The 18,471-nt window shown below is 40.9% G+C and overlaps 1 protein-coding gene across 10 annotated transcripts in view; it reads right to left on the bottom strand.

Moving 5' to 3' along the window:
• Positions 1-18,471, bottom strand: part of DLC1 (DLC1 Rho GTPase activating protein) — a 515,132-nt gene that overhangs the window by 16,451 nt on the left and 480,210 nt on the right. For 9 of the 10 annotated variants that reach the window (XR_015156335.1, XR_015156336.1, XM_086380730.1 and 6 more), the window contains 3 exons: positions 13,277-13,348; positions 7,871-7,952; positions 1,434-1,497 (listed from right to left, as the gene is read on the bottom strand). Coding sequence is in view for 8 of the 10 variants with exons in the window: in XM_086380730.1 (XP_086236856.1) it covers positions 1,434-1,497; positions 7,871-7,952; positions 13,277-13,348 (218 nt within the window). In the remaining 2 variants the exon portion in view is untranslated. Of the gene's footprint in view, positions 1-1,433; positions 1,498-7,870; positions 7,953-9,930; positions 10,045-10,861; positions 10,886-13,276; positions 13,349-18,471 lie in introns of all 10 variants that reach the window. The other variant, XM_086380736.1, reaches the window with a different exon arrangement.

The following is an 18,471-nucleotide window of genomic DNA, read 5'->3' as shown; positions in this document are numbered from 1 at the left end:
TACAGCTTTATTATTATTTTTTAAAATAGCCAAGATGAATGTAAGCATTTCACAGGAAAAAGCCTGAGCAAGTGTTTCAAGCTAAAGAAGAGTTATTTTATGGAAACTCTGGGATCTATAGGCTGCTCTTAAATCGCTCACAGAGGAAACCTCTGAGATCTGTGAAAATTCCAGGCATGTAAAATATTTTGAACTGGAATCAGCAATGGGTAGGACTCCCTCTGGTCTGCCTCCAGTTTTGCTGTCTCTTGACAGTATGTGTTTATATTCCGTTTTGCAACTAAAATGGTGGTTCTCGAACACTCTCATCTCTCAGCCTCTTCCCTGTTCCTTTTCATTCCTCCCCCACCGACATGGGAACCAGAGTTAATGCCACAAGAGTCCTATGATGTTTCAAACTCAGGCATGCTCCAGGCCATTCAATAAGGTTACACAAATACCCAGTTCTGCCGGCATGTAACATGCGCACAGCCGCCAGAACATCTCTGCTGGTGATGCCCGACTTACGGACAGGACCCAGGGTTACACCGTGACAGACTATTGATGGGACATCAAGTTCAGTGTGATGCATGGGAGTGTCTCCCGTGAGCAGGGCCCCCTGGGACAGTGGGTGGAGAGCACTGAACGCTGACCTGCAGGCTCCTCTCCACAGCTCCTCACAGTGTGCGGTGGGATTTGTTTAAAAGGTTTGACTCCCCCAAGAAGGCAACTTGGCGTAGGTTAGATAATTAAAATCGGTACTCTGACAATGAAAAATCTGTTCTTTGACCAAACTCACTTCTGTTTACTCTAATTTGTGGTATTCACTCCCACCACTACACCCACCTCTTCTCCTAAGATCTCATAAGATGTCCTCACATTTCAAACACAGGAGAAAATACCATCCGAATCAGTTACGTGCCGGCATTTCACTAGAATGTGTGGGATTTCCAGCCCTCCCTCTTTCTCCTCTAATTCCTTTTCTCCCTTCAAAGCTCTAGTCTTCCATATCCCACCAGCCAGCCTTCCCTGCCATCTCTACAGCTTCAAAACACAGATACTCTTACACGTGGGAAGACGGAGTTCCCAAGAACTTCAATTGCTGTTTCTGCAGGGAGGCAATGCAAAATGCACCGGAATTCCTTAAGCCTCATCCCTTTAATACGTTGTAGGCATTGAGTTAATGAGGCAAAATCACAGAAAATCTGTTCAGATCAAAAATAGCAGGTGAGATACAGGTTATTGGCTAGCTGTAGCTATTGGTTTCAACTACATAAGGCTACACAGTTTTTGGTAAACCTGTCTGGATTATAACATTTAAAATGTAGGCATTTTTAGAACAAGGAAGTAAGAATTTGTGAAACAAAATCTATCACAGAACACATAATCCAGTTTTTCATCTTCTCCTTTGCTCCTACCCTATGATACATTTTATATACATTTTATATACTCACTCTTTTCCGATGAGGACTGATTTCCAGCTTCATCACCGCACATTTGTTTAAAGTATTTAGACGCCTACAGAGCAAAGAAATAACATTAGCAAAGACAGGAAACCATGGATGGGTGGATAAATATTTTTCCAAACAGTTGACATGTTTGAGTTTCTTTAAATCCATTAATATCTACAATTGAGAAGAGTATTCGAAACTTCTTTAAAAAGTGGTTTAAAAATACTTATATATTTCACAAGTTTTTTTCATTTACATTTAATATTATTATTTTACAGTGAAATGGCACACTGCAGTGGTTCTGTCAAGTGCCTCTTATTCTTGACAGAACAAACAACCCTCATTTGAAGACATGTATTCTTCCAACAGCCCCTAAGTTGAGCCATTAAGTGTTTCCACCCAGGGCCAAGGAGTAAAAGCCAGTGATGCCTCCTTTCACAGAAACAGGAACATGAGCAAGTAACCAAGCTGAGATGCTGGTGAATAAAGTGTTTGCTGTCGTAATGTATTCTATCTCAAATCAAAATTCAAATACAAAAATAAAGCTATTTTTAGTTATCTCTGACAAATGATAAACAAATGATAGGTAGTCTTAAAAAATTTAGTGAGCTCTATATAGAAAGGAGATTTGAACTCTCTTTACTACCTAATTCTTTTTTTCAGCTTCCTGTATAGGACAGGAAATGCATTGGTATAGTCGTAGCAACAGTGCAAATGATTAATTTTAAAAACTGTATACTTCAAAGGTCAACATCTTTAAAAATTCAAAAAATGAGAGCTTGAATCAGATTCTTCTTTGGAACAGGAGTCAAATTTTTTACTCTGAATGCTTTTTTAAAAAAAATTCCTGCCAAAGAGTAATAACTTAAAATTAGGAAAGTAATTTAGCTTCGTTGAAAATGAAGTACTTAAAGCAAAACTCCACCTCACTGGGAAATAATGAAATAGCTCAAAGAAAGAAACCCTTTACAGATGCAGGAATAAATGGCATGTAAAATTGTGAATGACAGCTTTTCAGGCCCCAGATCTTTCTAACATCTTCCAGATGACCATCACTTAGTTGTCTTCAAATGGATCCTTAACATAGCTGCCGTCCACCATCAGTTAAGACTGCAGTTCTTCCTATTTCACAGGACAAGCGCGTTTAATGCACACAAGTTCAAACTGATTCTGAGCCCTCTTCAAGGCTCTATCGTTCTGATCCTGTTCTTGCAGCTTGTCTAATAACTTGAATAAAGGAGGGTAGAAAGTATTTTTGCCTGGTGATAAGACTGCCTTTGATTTCATAGATTATGTGGTAGCCTGCTTATAGGATAAACAAAGATAATCCTAAACAGAGCACCTATGCTCAGGAAAATTCTCTCTGATAATGGGAACGGAAAGAAGGCAAATAACTTAAAAAAAAAAAAAGTCCACAGACATTAAAACGAGTAGACATAAAGTCCCTTTCAAAGGGGCATCCATTACTTCAATGACTTGTATCCACAGTGTTTTAGTTCTCAAATGTTTTAAGATGTAAAGAATCCAGGATGGTTACAGTCTTAGGTCTGGGTTTCATTAATCAAACCTGAAATCAAATACCCACTTGACTTCATTAGGGCTTTAATGGTCGAGTGGTGTTTATAATCAAGTTTACTAGGCATGGATCCCTGTGGGGGTGGGGGAGGGACTTACTTCACAAGCTGCAGATTTGAGTCAAACAGAAAAGAAGGTCATTTTTGTAAAGGTCAGCGTTATCTTTTTCTCTAGGTAGCACCAAGCTAATGGCGCTTCAAAACTGAAGCCCAGGAGTTATTCCTGAAGTTTTTATGGAATTCACGTGTCCCCTAGGCACCTCCAAAGTGGGATGTTACCAATTTAGAGAGGGTACTGACATGAAGTAGCAGCTGGGGATGCACTCTGGGCCAGGCATTGTGCCTGGAGCCTCACGTGTATTATTTCATCTTGAGAGAGATACTACTATTTATTTTCAATGTATAGATGAGGAAATGAGGCTTGGAGTGGACACAAACCTGGTCCAAGGCTACAGGACTAAAACACAGTGACTCTGGCCCTGAGAAGCAGTCTCTTCCGTGTTCCTTTCTAAAATAAATGTTAATCATGATAATATACGGGAGCAGCTTCTACCCTAAGTATGACTCCTCCAGTGAGTGGCAGAACACTGGTATCTCACACTGTCTGTCCGGAAGCCCGGGGGTCCTTTTTGGCCTCCAGGGTCCCTGCTGGCTCAGCTCCTCAGGAATGTGTCAGTCTTATCTGCTGGGCAACTTGCACTCTGCTCAGAGGGGGAGGGAGCACGGAGTGAGCCATCAGAGGTTCAAGAGCTTTGCTGGCGGAGCTGCAAGCACCCTGATAAAACCATGGCAGGCGTGGTCCTGGGCCTCACGTACTCAAAGTGGAAACAGGGAAAGCAGAAGAGAAGTGAGAAAGGAAAAAGGAACGTATACCTATGACCTGATATATGGCAGAAACCATCACAATACTTTAAAGTAATTATCCTCCAATTAAAATAAATAAGCAATTTTTTAAAAAAGAGAATAAAACTTAAAAAACAAAACCCAAGAACATTGTTCCCCCATCTCTCTCTAAGAATATACCCCCCCTCCCAAAGAATAAATACTAGCCAGGTGTCAAGAACATCCATGAATAGCTTACCAGTTTTATTCTGCTTTGAGATGCTGAAGGTGAAATGAAAGGTTCAAAGAAATGTATTTCCAAGACGCTGTTATTATTTGGCACTAAAAGCATAATTTTGAGTTTCCTAAGAAATATACTATTTAAAAATATAAAAAAAAATAAAAAAGGAACAATTTCCCACATAGACCTGACAAATAAAAATTCTTCCAGGCCTTAAAGATATTTTCTTGGAATTACTGCCATTGCTTTTATTTTAATAGGACCAAAATAGTAACATAGCTGAAATGTACTAAGTAGCTGGGTGCTTCACAGAGCGTAGGCTCTTCAAGGGCGGTTTTATAATAAAGTTCAGATTGAAGATGCTACTGTCATTATACGATTTGTCATTATATGATTATCACTTTATTTAAGTAATTCTTTGGTGTATTCATAGGAGTCAGTTGTAACCTCACAGGAAAACAGCAATGTGGGATATATGAAGTTATAGAGAGAAGATTTCAGAAAAGGTATGCTAAGAGGTCACAGTTTGCATTATCATCTGCATATGCTTCAAGACAAGTGAGTCACTCCTTTAGTACTAATACTGAATGTGATGCTCTCAGAATCTTGGCCTTATCATCGGGGTTGGATCATAACAGCAAAGCTAGCGCGACTGGGACAAAAGCCAATCTCTCCAAGGAAACAAGTATGTTTACTCCTTACAAGTGTGCATGTTAAGAATGCTGGTGAGCAATGCAAACCCAAACAATCTAGTAGTTGCATAATTACACAACTTTCGGTCATTACAAAACTTTATAAAACTTTATATTAAGACAGTATCATTATCATTCTCAAGAACACACTGCCTACAAGTTTTCTGCTCTTAGTAGATTATGTTAAGAGGTCAGCGCCTACTAGATTATTGACCAAAAGGAGCTTTAAGATCTGCACAAGTTGTAAGTACATGAATGTTTATAATAACCTTTAAGCAGAACATAGGAGTGTGTACTAGTATGTAAATGGGAGCATTTGATCTGTGTGTATGTGTGTGGGGGGGGGTGGTGGCAGGAAAGAGAAACCATGTAAGAATTATTTCATTTAAAACAAACCTAAAGAAGTTTTAAAGTAAAAACTATTAAATATTTAATAATATTTATTAAAGTAAAACTTTTAGCTGAGTTTCTGTTAACTACATTACCGTATGTATTTAAAATCAACTGCTCAAACTGTTTCAACAAGGCAAAAAGATGGAAGTCTATGAAAGAGTCTGTCTAGAAAAAAACTTAACAGATCACAAGGCAAAGTTTTAAACAACACTATAGATTCAGGATCTGCTGGCCCTTTGAATTTTGTGGGCTGAGAGAGTACATAGAAGAGGCCAGTCTAGCAAATGAGATGAATATCATCATCAGTAAAAGCAAGTGTCCCCAACTACTCTGATGACATCCCAGGATCTGGAGGGCATTTCCAAGGAAGATGCTTGCCACTTCCTTCTTCTTCAGAACATTCGTTTAGCCCTCTCCAAGGAAAATCATTTGCCATAAAAAGTCTGTTTATGTGAAAGTGTGGACAAGAGACCTTGGGTTTTCATTACAATCAACTTGATGACTATTCCTGTGAATTCTGAATCCTACCCCAAGCCTTTCTCCACATACTCAAATCTGGGTGTCGGTTTTAGGCCTGGTAATTTTTAAAGCACTTGACATCCATCATTGCATTTTCTTCTTATACTTAACCTATGAGATATTATTCTGCACATAAGAGAAATTGATCTGATGGACTGCAGTCCATGGGGTCACAAAGAGCTGGACACAAGTGGCTGACTGAACAACAATAACAGCAAGAGAAACCAAAGACCAATCAGAATACACCTGTGGAATCCAAAGAGAGAGCAAGGTCTAGTTGTTTTTGGGCTTTTCTTTTCATCAAAGATCTAAGAGTACAGATTTACTTCCTTCAAAGAGAGGCAGACTCTCTGATGGTGCTGACAGCCAGTGTAAGCCACAAAGTATGGAGGATGTCCTTAGACCCAGACAGGGTAACTACATTTCAAACTGATATTAAAAAAACAAAAACAAGAATCTAATCATGACCCCTTGGGCTGTGATGCTGCCATGATATTTTTATGACCCAGAAATTCCTAAGCCATTGCTGCTGTTTACAGGGCACACTCACTAAATAGCTTGAAATGTGTGAGATGGATGATCTGAGGCAATGAGTATGTCTCCTAGGACACATCTTAGGAGTGACCTCATTTCTATGCGTTATCACCAGTGATGAATTGAGAAGAAATTTATTCTGTCCTACAGCTAAGCATTCAAACATTTCAGAAATGTCTGGAGTCATTTATATTCCAGATGCGGTCTCCTTCCCTCCTAAACTGCGTCGGGGACATTTTTTCATTACAGATGACATAGCTATGATATTATACACTCTGCGGGGTGGGGGTGGGGGCCTTGGCATCAGGTTCCTCTCAGAAAGTGTCTACATACCCTGGGCTTTTCTAAGCAGTCGTTCAATTGGATGTGAAAAGTGACAGTGTTTCTGTGGTTAATGTGGCTTTTTTTTTTTCTTTCTGAAGCCAGGAGAACTAGTCTATTCCATATTCCATTGTAAATACCCTATTTGTCTTTCCCTAAAACACCTGCTTAAGTTCGGTGCTTCAAAAACTAATGGATGACATAAGAAAGGCAGAAAACAGTATTTTCACAGAGCTACAACTGCTTTCTTTGCCTGTAAAAGAGAAATACATCCTGGGTGCCATTCCACCTCAATGATGCTTTTCCAAGTTAAAGGTAATACCGAAATTAAAAGAAAACTAATTTTACAATCAAATAAACAAGTGAGCTAGTCTGTGTATGATCTTTTTCTCCCCAGAATTCACCTTTGATGGCTTACAGGTTTTGAGAAAAATTACAAGGATGATTAGCTTAAAAACGAATAATATGTCCTGAAGAGCTGGAGAGGATTATCAGTGTCCTGTCACCGTCTGCGGCGTATTTTATCACTTCCACTTCATTAAAGCCCGCGAGCTGCTCAGTGTGAAAATCCACCAGCACCACGAACAAGGCTTTCTGACAGTTTTTCTCACATTTCCCATCAGTGCTCATTTGCTGCCTGTCTACTTTCTGTTAAAGGCTGTGCTGAGTTATTTTACAGTCGTACTTAATCCTATTGTTATGAATGTGTACGTGGGGAAGCTCGAGAGGTTCAGAGATGCTTTCCTGGAATTTAAGCCACGGTCCTCCTGCCTCTAGTTTGGCGTAGTCTCCCCGTCCCCCACGTCCACTGATTCCTCTAAACGTGTTACTTCCATTCAACAGCAGCTTTGACTTTTTTAGGGTACCTGGGTGGGGCTGAGCAGTCAACTACACTGCCTTAAAAAAAAACAACCCTGTTCCAGGTTTTCAAACTGCCTGAACATTACCTGTTTCAGGAAGCACATGGTATCAAATATGGAATGGTACTGAGTATGCCCTAGGACAGTGCTACCTTAATGGCAATATTAAATAATAGGAAGTTACTAATTTTAATTAAAAGGCCTATGATTCATGAAGAAGTAATTCTCTATATACAAATACTATTCAAAAACCGGACATAAACAGGGACTTCCCTGGCCGTCGTGTGGTTAAGACTTCGTGCTTCCGCTGCAAGGGGCATGGGCTCGCTCTCTGGCTGGGGAACTGAGACTGTGCATACTGTGCAGCCAAAAAGAAAAAGACATCTGACCTAATTAGAACAAGAGCAAAGTCATCCCAGTGATAAATACTATGTTCTTAAAAAGGAAGAAAGAGAAAGAAAACACACGAAACATTTCAATTTACCTGCATAAAGCCTCAATAGCATCTCTGTCCAAAAAATCATGCTCTCTCTTGACTGAGGAAATATCAATGGGGAACAGAAGATCTGTAAGAAAAATAAAAACAAATATACTTACTGAGCATTCAGAGTCTTGCCAATCTAGCCCAGTTTAGCAGAGAGAGAAAAAAAAAAAACACAAAACCGTCAAAAACAAGATAATTTCTTGAATACTTACTGTGTGCAGGTTACCTCCTTCCCTACCAAGTGCTATGGGAATGTAAAGCAGTTTAAGACAATATCTTCTGTGTCCTAAAGGAGCTTGGATATCAAGTGGTCTGCAGACTCAAGTATCTGTTGTCAGAGATAAGTGGTTCAAAACACTGTTTCACCTTTAAACAAATCAGCAGTCAACAGACCTGCTATATAAATAATAATTTAAACCAGAATGAATACCAGAAGGATGCTCCCTTCTAATGTGGCTGCTTCCTCCCTCCCCCCACCATGTGTGTCTTTGCTCACATTTGATCAGGGAAGAGGTCACAGAAAACCAGGCCAAGGAAAGATCTAGAGAACAATGATGGTTGTCAATGGAATCCAACCATTTGCATGACATCAAAAGCTGAAGAGAATTCAGGATGTGCTATTTTTAAACAAATACAAGCACTTCCATATGGCTTTCCAGGGGTTTATATAAATCCCCCTGAAACAAAGGCCAGCTCTAAAAGCTGGTGTAGAAGGACAGAATCCCAAATCCTTTTATCGGTAGAAGAGTTCACTACTCTACGAATACGTTAAGTTATATCAAAATCGAAAAGCAGAAAGGGGGAAGAGTCAACTCAATGGAAGAATTCCCTTTTCTGTCCCTCGTTGATAAACACACAGGAAGAGTAGGGAGGAAGAAGACCAGCAGTGCTTCCGTGGAAAACGACAGAGCTCTGGAACTGCCACTAGATAAGAGCAAGTTATCCCTCTGTGGTGTTCCAAGCTGTTAAAGTAAATAACGGGCCTTCCTATTAAAAGCTTGTAAAAAATCGTGAGGAAGACTCCTTCTATGCAACTCTGTGGGTCAGGAATAGAGCACTGCAGGACACCAGAATACACAGAGCCTAAAGATCCCTTTGGCCTCCCGAATGGGTAATGCTGCAGGGGGAAACTGACATGGCTGTTGGTAGTTTTGGAGACACAAGTAACTAACAGTATTCTAGTTCTGGGGTTGACGTGGGACATGATGGTTCGTTATGTTTTTATGGCTTCTAACTTATGATCATTGGTTTTAGAGGATGGTATCAAGCTCCTTATTTTCAGTCATCAATTTTCCAGAGATTATACTTATAAATACCTTTTTTTTGTTCCAATGTTGAAAACTAACATAATGAGTGTTGGGGTCCATTCTTTTTTCTGAAGGCTAAAGTTAGTGATCCTGTTCTCTGAATGGTAAGACAGACAGACCAATGAAATAGCTAGAGCTTAAAGAGTCATGAAGAAATTTATAAAATTCAATATTGGAGGGTTTACCTTTCTTCATTACCTCATAGACCAAATGATTAGGGAAATGATTAGTGGCACCCCTATAGTAGCAATAAGAGAGACTTCTAGTAAATGTAAATGATTAGTAAATAGAAGCAAAACCGATTATAAAGCTGTTTGAAGCTTCTGGCAACTGTATTTCACTTTGAACAGACACCATGCACTCTAAGTATTAAAGGACAAAGCTTATATTAGAGAATACGCTTGTATACTTAATACATGTAAATCATAAAGTTAGCACGCCCGTTGAGTGCATCTGAGACAGCAACTTTGTTATTTTAGCAATTCCGAACTCAGTGTGCCCAGAGCTATATTTTAGATTATTTTCCTGACCCAAATTAACTTTAAAATTCTGTTTAGAAGAGAAATTCTAGGAAAAGTAGGGACTTGTGAAATAATTACTTTTTGTTGTTGTTGTTCAGTAGTTCTCAGAGTTCTTCAGGTTAGGATCTAAACTTCCAGCTTGGGTTTAAGTGCAGGATGTATATATTGTCAATGACCAAAATAAAGCTAGGAATTAGGAATGAGTGTGGTGGTATGGGGTGTGTGTACCTGCCCTGCACCCAGGGGCAGGACAAAGGAGAGAAATTACAAATGCTTAGAACAATGTCTAGTACAACCTCAAAAGTAGACTCAGGCTTCAAAAGACTTATAAACATCAAGGGACCCCCAAACTGTAACTTGCGAAAATATAGTCTGTCTCTTAGGATTTGGAAAGATGTAAGCAGAGACCGGAAGGGGATCTCAGCAAAGATACACATCACAAGAAAGGGCTGCTTGGCAGCAAATCAACACTAAAAATTGACATAATTGAAGGAAATTTAATTTCTAAACAGGAGAACAAAAGGACAAGCATGTTCCTGCCACTGCAAATGCAATTATCTTTCCACATCTCCAGTAGAGCTGTGAACTGAAAATCCAATAGAATGCTTGGCCGCCCCACCCCCACCCCCGCCAAAGCCCTACTGAGAGACAGAGGTGCTGTAAATGGTACCAGGTCCAAAATTCTCCTACGGGAACAGTAAGCAACTCCACATAATACACACGCGGGCTAACCAAACACCTTAAAAGAGAGAAAGAAAGGAAGGAAGAAGGAAAAGGAATTGGAGATATTCTGTGAAATGGAGGAACAGTAAGATATTCTACATAGTCTAATTATAAAATAATTTTAAACCCATCTTCATGGGGAACTATCATACATTCAGTCTGGGCTACAAAGAGGAAGAACAGGCATTATTAATGAAGTAATGAGTTAGATTAGCTGAGTGAGCTAAGGATATAAAAGTGATCTCTGTGGTTTCACCCCAGTTTGCTTCTGGGGAGCATCCCTACTCCCTCCATTTCCCTCTTCAGTGCAACCTGCTGCAAGGGGACTCCCCTGGTGGTCCATGGCCTGGGACTCCATGTTCCCAATGCAGGCGGCCCAGTTCAGTTCCTGGTGGGGAAACTACATCCCATAAGCTGCAACTAAAAGCCAGTGGAGCCAAATAAATATGTCCTAAAAATGCAGCCTGTTTATCATGGGAGCACCTCCAAGCTGACAAACTGCATCCATTTAGCATCTGTTGTTCTTCAGTTGCTAAGTTGCATCTGACTCTGTCACCCCATGGACTGTAGCACATCAGACTTCCCTCTCCTTCACTATCTCCTGGAGTTTGCTCAGACTCACGTCCCTTGAGTCAGTGATGCCATCCAACCATCTCACCCTGTTGCCCTCTTCTCCTCCTATCTTCAGTCTTTCCCAGCATCATGGCATTCTGTTCATTTATTAAAGAAGAATGCTGGTGACCAGTAGATACAAGAGGGAGCCCACTGCCATTGCTACAGGAAGCAGCCTGCTTGTAATCATCCTAGAAGGATGGGAGAGCAAAAGAAACATCTTAAAATCACTATTTATTGTGAGAAGAGTTGAACATCCCTGGTGAAAAGACTGGAATGACATCGTTTAACCTGGCTCTTTCAGCAGTTCTGTCACACAATGCCTGTCTCACAGCATCTCCTTCCTCTTAAGTGGTGAAAAAGATGTATTCTTTCAGTGTAAATCAACTAAAATTATGCTTGTTTTTGAGATATCTGGCAACCTCTTAATGGTGTTCTTTGAGGTATGAACTGTTTTATTTCTACAAAATCTGCAGCATCTACCCAAGTGGTGGACACCCCTGATGGTGCAGAATTAATACTGGCTTGTTGATTAGCTGAATGGATGGTTGGATGGATAGATGGCTGGACAGATGAATGAGAGACACTTGGCAATAAGAACAATAAGCCTCCAGTTTGAATGAAAAACCTCTTCCTCCCTGCATTATACAGAGCACACTCTGCCCACCCCAAGCAGCCAAAGACATGAGTGAGACTCAAGGTGCTCAGCACCCTGTTTCAGCATTCAAGTGATGCTCAGGGTGCTGAGGAAGACATGAAGAACCAGCAAAAAGCCAGCCTGAAAGTGAAAGTGCTAGTCACTCAGTCGTATCTGACTCTTTGCAATCCCATGGACTGTAGCCTGCCAGGCTCCTCTGTCCATGGGATTCTCCAGGCCAGAATACTGGAGTGGGCTGCCATGCTCTTCTCCAGGGGATCTTCCTGACCCAGGGATCGGACCCAGATCTCCTGCATTGCAAGCGGATTCTTTACTGTCTGAGCTACCAGGGAAGACACTAAAAGTCAGCCTAGATCTTGACTTTTTTTTCTTTAAAAGGGTCCACTTTTTTCTTAATTAAAAACTGAATGACTCAGGAGAAATAATAGTGATCAAATGACAATCTAAGGAAAAGTGAAAAGTCTAATGACAAAGTAGGGAAATATATCTATGACACATGACCAACAAAGCCTCAGTGTTTAGAATAAAGAACTGTTATAAATTATCAAGAAAAGCACAATCAACTCAAGGGAAAAATAGGCAACAGATATTTCACAGAAGAGCAAACACATATGGCCAGATGACATGAATAAATGTGTCTTATCATCAATAGCTAGAAAAATGGCAGTCAAAATTTGTAAGATACCATTTTATATCCATTTGAATGGCAAAAATTAAAGTCTGGCAATGTCAAGGGTTGAGAGCATGTGCAGAGACAGGATCTTTTTATATTATATGGAGGGGTGGGATCAGTACAGGAACTTTTCAAAAACTTCCATTACAAAGTTGCATGTACATCTTTTCAACTACCCAGTAATGCTTCTCCTAGGTATGTGTGTCGGAGAAGGCAGTGGAACCCCACTCCAGTATTCTTGCATGGAGAATCCCATGGATGGAGGAGCCTGGTGGGCTGCCGTCTATGGGGTCGCACAGAGTGGGACACGACTGAAGTGACAGCAGTAGCAGCAGCAGGTGTGTGTGTGTGTGTGTGTGTGTTATTCCATGATGGTTACTTTGGCCAGGGGGCGGCAGAGTGACAGGAGACTGGTAGGTCTGCTGCTATCAAGGTCCTGGCTTTTTTCGGTGGTGGTGGTTTTAGGTGCTTGCTGTATTTTTTCCTTCATGAAATATTCAAGTAAATAATAAAATATCTGAAAAAAAGTTGCAGATCAATAATAATCATATACCAAGGATACGATTATGGCCATTATAAAGGAATGGCATAGGACTTCTCTGGTGGTCCAGGAGTTTGGAATCCACCTGCCGACGCAGGGGACACGGGTTTGACTCCTGGCCCAGGAAGATCCCACATGTGGCTGAGCAGCCGAGCCCGTGCGCCACAGCCGTTGAGCCTGTGCACTAGAGCTCATGCTCTGCAACAGGAGAAGCCACCACAGTGAGACGCCTGCGCTCCGCAGCTAGGAAGTGGCCCCCGCTGGTTGCAACTAGAGAAAGCCTGTGAGCAGCAACGAAGACCTAGCGTAGTCAAAAGTAAATAAATGAAAATTAAAAAAAAAAAAAAAAAAAAAAGGCGCTTCCAGCTTACCTTCATAAAGCTGGGCATACTGGGGGAATCCTGCGGCTCGGAGCCAATCACAAGCTTCTTTGGCTTCGATTTCTAGAAGAGAAGAGAGGACAAACAAACATGTTAGCTGTGTGGAACTCTGCTTCTTCTTCCTTAATAAACTCTGGTTTAGCTACATAATTCCCTGTTGGAGAAGGGATGAGCAAAAAACAAAACCCACTTATTCAAATGGTTTAAATTTTTTGCATCTTTTTGGACTTTAAAAGGTACATATAATTATCCATCTTTCCTTTAAGAAACAAAAATGGAGTCTCAGCAGTAAGTCCCTCTGCACTGCTTCTGTGCTCTGGTTACAAAGAATTACAAAAACAGGGCATCATGAGAACAGTTGAAAGAGGATTAAACAATTGATTTTAGGTCTGGGTGGCTTAACTTCGTTTACTTTTCACATCAATAGAAGGCCACCAAGTACATCTGACACCTTGGAAGAGAACTGGCTTGACCCGATGGGATGCGTGCAGCGGCCTGTGTGCTGTGAAGGTGCCTCTTTGGGTCTATCAGGCGGCACAGAGGCGCTGGAGGGCACTAAGCCGATGAACCCCACAGTCATGGCAGGCTGAAACGCCCGAAACAGCTTCTGGCACCCTGTGGTTAATATCTTATAGACAGTACGGATAAATAGTACAGCCAAGAGCAACTGACATGGTGCTCAAATTCATTCAAGCCCTGCTTCAGATCAGATCAGATCAGTCACTCAGTCGTGTCCGACTCTTTGTGACCCCATGAATCACAGCACGCCAGGCCTCCCTGTCCATCACCAACTCCCGGAGTTCACTCAGACTCACGTCCATCGAGTCAGTGATGCCATCCAGCCATCTCATCCTCTGTCGTCCCCTTCTCCTCCTGCCCCAAATCCCTCCCAGCATCAGAGTCTTTTCCAATGGAGTTTCAGGTTTAGCATCATTCCTTCCAAAGAAACCCCAGGGCTGATCTCCTTCAGAATGGACTGATTGGATCTCCTTGCAGTCCAAGCGACTCTCAAGAGTCTTCTCCAACACCACAGTTCAAAAGCATCAATTTTCCGGAGCTCAGCCTTCTTCACAGTCCAACTCTCACATCCATACATGACCACAGGAAAAACCATAGCCTTGACTAGACGGACCTTTGTTGGCAAAGTAATGTCTCTGCTTTTGAACATGCTATCTAGGTTGGTCATAACTTTCCTTCCAAGGAGTAAGCGTCATGGCTGCAGTCACCATCTGCAGTAATTTTGGAGCCCCCAAAAATAAAGTCTGTCACTGTTTCCACTGTTTCCCCATCTATTTCCCATGAAGTGGTGGGACCGGATGCCATGATCTTCGTTTTCTGAATGTTGAGCTTTAAGCCAACTTTTTCACTCTCCTCTTTCACTTTCATCAAGAGGCTTTTGAGTTCCTCTTCACTTTCTGCCATAAGGGTGGTGCCATCTGCATATCTGAGGTTATTGATATTTCTCCCGGCAATCTTGATTCAAGTTTGTGTTTCTTCCAGTCCAGCGTTTCTCATGATGTACTCTGCATATAAGTTAAATAAACAGGGTGACAATATACAGCCTTGACGAACTCCTTTTCCTACTTGGAACCAGTCTGTTGTTCCATGTCCAGTTCTAACTGCTGCTTCCTGACCTGCATACAAATTTCTCAAGGGGCAGATCAGGTGGTCTGGTATTCCCATCTCTTTCAGAATTGTCCACAGTTTCTTGTGTTCCACACAGTCAAAGGCTTTGGCATAGTCAATAAAGCAGAAATAGATGTTTTTCTGGAACTCTCTTGCTTTTTCTATGATCCAGCGGATGTTGGCAATTTGATCTCTGGTTCCTCTGCCTTTTCTAAAACCAACTTGAACATCAGGAAGTTCACAGTTCACATAGTGCTGAAGCCTGGCCTGGAGAATTTTGAGCATTACTTTACTAGCGTGTGAGATGAGTGCAATTGTGCGGTTACGACCCCATTAAAACTGACTCACAGAGGAGTTCGGAGCACAGTCATTAGTTTCTCAGTTTGCACAAAAAATATTCTTTCAACCCTTCTTCCCACCTTCCTCAGATCCGCAGAGTACTTAGCGTGTAAGGCTATTCACTCATTTGTAAATGTCTCAGTATTGCTTAATTTACTCCACATTCAAATGTTCATCACACTTTACTCCTCTGAGCCAGATAGGAGGCGGATAAGCCATCAGAGAGAAACATATATATGTCTCACTGTAATATATATCTCACTTTTGTGCAGTAACTTTATTGTTTTAGAGAATAGGTTTTAACTTATTATTTCATGAGTTCTTTGAGTCTTTAGAGAAAAGAGAATTGAGAACACTCAAATTCATTAAAACAAGTAAGGATGGCCTTACTGAATGAACATGCCAAAGAAAAAAGCCTGTTACTATCTTTTGATAAGTTAGTTAATACCCAAACAAAACCACTTATGGCAGCAGAGAAGCAATAAAAGACAGGGCAAGGTTTATTATTCTGATGAATCTTTTCAGAGTGGCGATGAAAGTAGCATCATAAACACAAGATTCAGGACTGAACTTGGGGTTTTGAAGGACAGAGTGGCTGGAACGTGTCACTCTATTGACATTGAAGAATCTCAATCTCGATACTGAATCAAACAATGTATCAAATTGTCCAATGAGAATTATCTACACTTAACAGTTTTTCTTGTATTTATATCCATACCTCATTCAGTAAGGAATTAAAGAATCTTTAAATAAAATCATAAAATAAACATTTCCCAGAAAACTGTATTGCTGGAAAAACATATAAAAGTTCAACATTTTATTTTAAGAGATGTGGAAACTACTTTCTCCTCTACCCCCATGGCCATGGCACAAAGATAGACATGGAGAGAAAAGAAGCTAAACGTTTGTTTTTTAAAAATATTTTAAATATCTTGCTTCTTCTACTCTCTAGAGGTTATTTCCATTCAACAGATTGTTAGATGTCAAACAATAGATTGTTAAAAAGTATTTGCTTTCTACCTATTTTACTTAATAAGTGGTGAATAGCCACAAATTCTCAACATCTACTTTTTCTGGACTATATTCAGACATGCTATCAGATCAGAACACACACACAAGCCTTAACTGGACACAATTCTCCAGCCAGCATCACCACTTATTTAGAACATGTTCCTGATTTCTTATTAAAATGGCTTCATGCCAAGAGGCATGAAAGATGTATGGCATTATTTTTTCTAAAGAATGTTTAAATTTATTTATATAATACCTAACAAATCACAAAGTGTTTTCACATATGTGCTGTGCTTGGTCGCTTAGTCGTGTCCGACTCTTTGTGACCCTATGGACTGTAGCCTACCAGGCTCCTCTGTCCATGGGGATTCTGCAGGCAAGAATACTGGGGTGGGTTGCCATCCCTCCTCCAAGGAATCTTCCTAACCCAGGGACTGAACACAGGTCTCCTGCATTGCAGACAGATACTTTACTGTCTGAGCCTATTCATTTAAAGCCACTTCAGATCAGATCAGATCAGATCAGATCAGTAGCTCAGTCGTGTCTGACACTTTGCGACCCCATTTATCGCAGCTCGCCAGGCCTCCCTGTCCATCACCAACTCCCGGAGTTCACCTAGACTCACGTCCATCGAGTCAGTGATGCCATCCAGCCATCTCATCCTCTGTCATCCCCTTCTCCTTTTGCCCCCAATCCCCCAAGCATCAGAGTCTTCTCCAATGAGTCAACTCTTTGCATGAGGTGGCCAAAGTACTGGAGTTTCAGCTTTAGCATCATTCCTTCCAAAGAAATCCCAGGGCTGATCTCCTTCAGAATGGACTGGTTGGATCTCCTTGCAGTCCAAGGGACTCTCAAGAGTCTTCTCCAACACCACAGTTCAAAAGCATCAATTTTTCGGCGCTCAGGCTTCTTCACAGTCTAACTCTCATTTCCATACATGACCACAGGAAAAACCATAGCCTTGACTAGACGAAACTTTGTTGGTAAAGTAATGTCTCTGCTTTTGAATATGCTATCTAGGTTGGTCATAACTTTCCTTCCAAGGAATAAGCATCTTTTAATTTCATGGCTGCAGTCAGCATCTGTAAAGCCACTTCAGGAATACATAAATGCCTACTGATGTCGTTACTCTTATTCATTTCCCACCACTAAGAAAAAGAAATGTCCCCAAATGACCAAAAATTGATCTAAAAATCTGTTCATATACCCACTCTTCTTGGGGGCAGTTGGTTAGAAAGAAACGATGTGACTAAGCCAAGATTTGCATCTTGTGCAGATAATTTAATGGAAGGCTTACAATGGCTAAAAAGCAGCACTTTCAAGAACTACAGAGATCAGTAATTTTACCTGCCTTTTCCTTTCCCTAATATAGATGAGAATGTCTTTCTTTTAGATATCAAACCATGGGAAACAGACACGCCTCTATTTAGTTTACATTTAACAGTGTCCACTCATGAAAGTTTAGGATGCATAATAAATGAGAACCTGTTGCTTCTACAGAAATCAGAATTATAAAAACTGTAAAAAGCTGTCATTGACTTTTTAATAAATGGGATAGTTACTGACTTCACTCTCACCCCTTTGTAGTTACCAAGAGAAAATGGTAACAATCTAAGATCCATTTTATTTAATATGAAAAGAACCCATGTCTCCTACCAGGTCAGGTAGGGATTTACCCTTTCTAGTTCCCTCCTGATCCAGGCCACGACTTCCACTCTTACCCTAACTGAAACTCCAGGTCTCCTGTTCTCTTTCCTGAGACTCCTGCCACCAAACTTGCCTCATCAAACTTCCTCCATTACATTTTTGATCTTGTGTCTCCTGCACAAACTTCCCTGGAGCTCCTGCTCCACTGCTTAGAAAACAAGTCTAGACATCTCCCCGGGGTTTTTAAGGTTCTCCACGTGGCATGGAACTGTTCGGCTCCCTGTACCTGCTCCATACCCCAGCCAGAGTAAACATGATCCTTCTTCACCCCCCAACACATCCCTGGTGGAAAATACTCTCCCATTTTCTCATTATCAAATTTTACTCATCCTTCAAGGCTTCAGCCAAGTGTCACCTCCTATAGGCAGTCTTCCCAGATGCCTCCCAACAATTCCATCAATGGTTAACTTTTATTGAGCACTCACTATGTACAAGGCCCAGTTTAAGCACTTCAAAGGTGTATGAATTCTCTGACTCCTCATATTGATCCTAACACGTGAGTT

Source organism: Bos grunniens, chromosome 27 (assembly GCF_055505025.1).
Source record: "Bos grunniens cultivar Pamir isolate PY7600 chromosome 27, Bosgru_T2T1.0, whole genome shotgun sequence".
NCBI classification, from domain to species: Eukaryota; Metazoa; Chordata; class Mammalia; order Artiodactyla; family Bovidae; genus Bos; species Bos grunniens.
The sequence above is the reverse complement of the archived record's forward strand: the minus strand, read 5'-3'. Positions and strand labels throughout refer to the sequence as shown.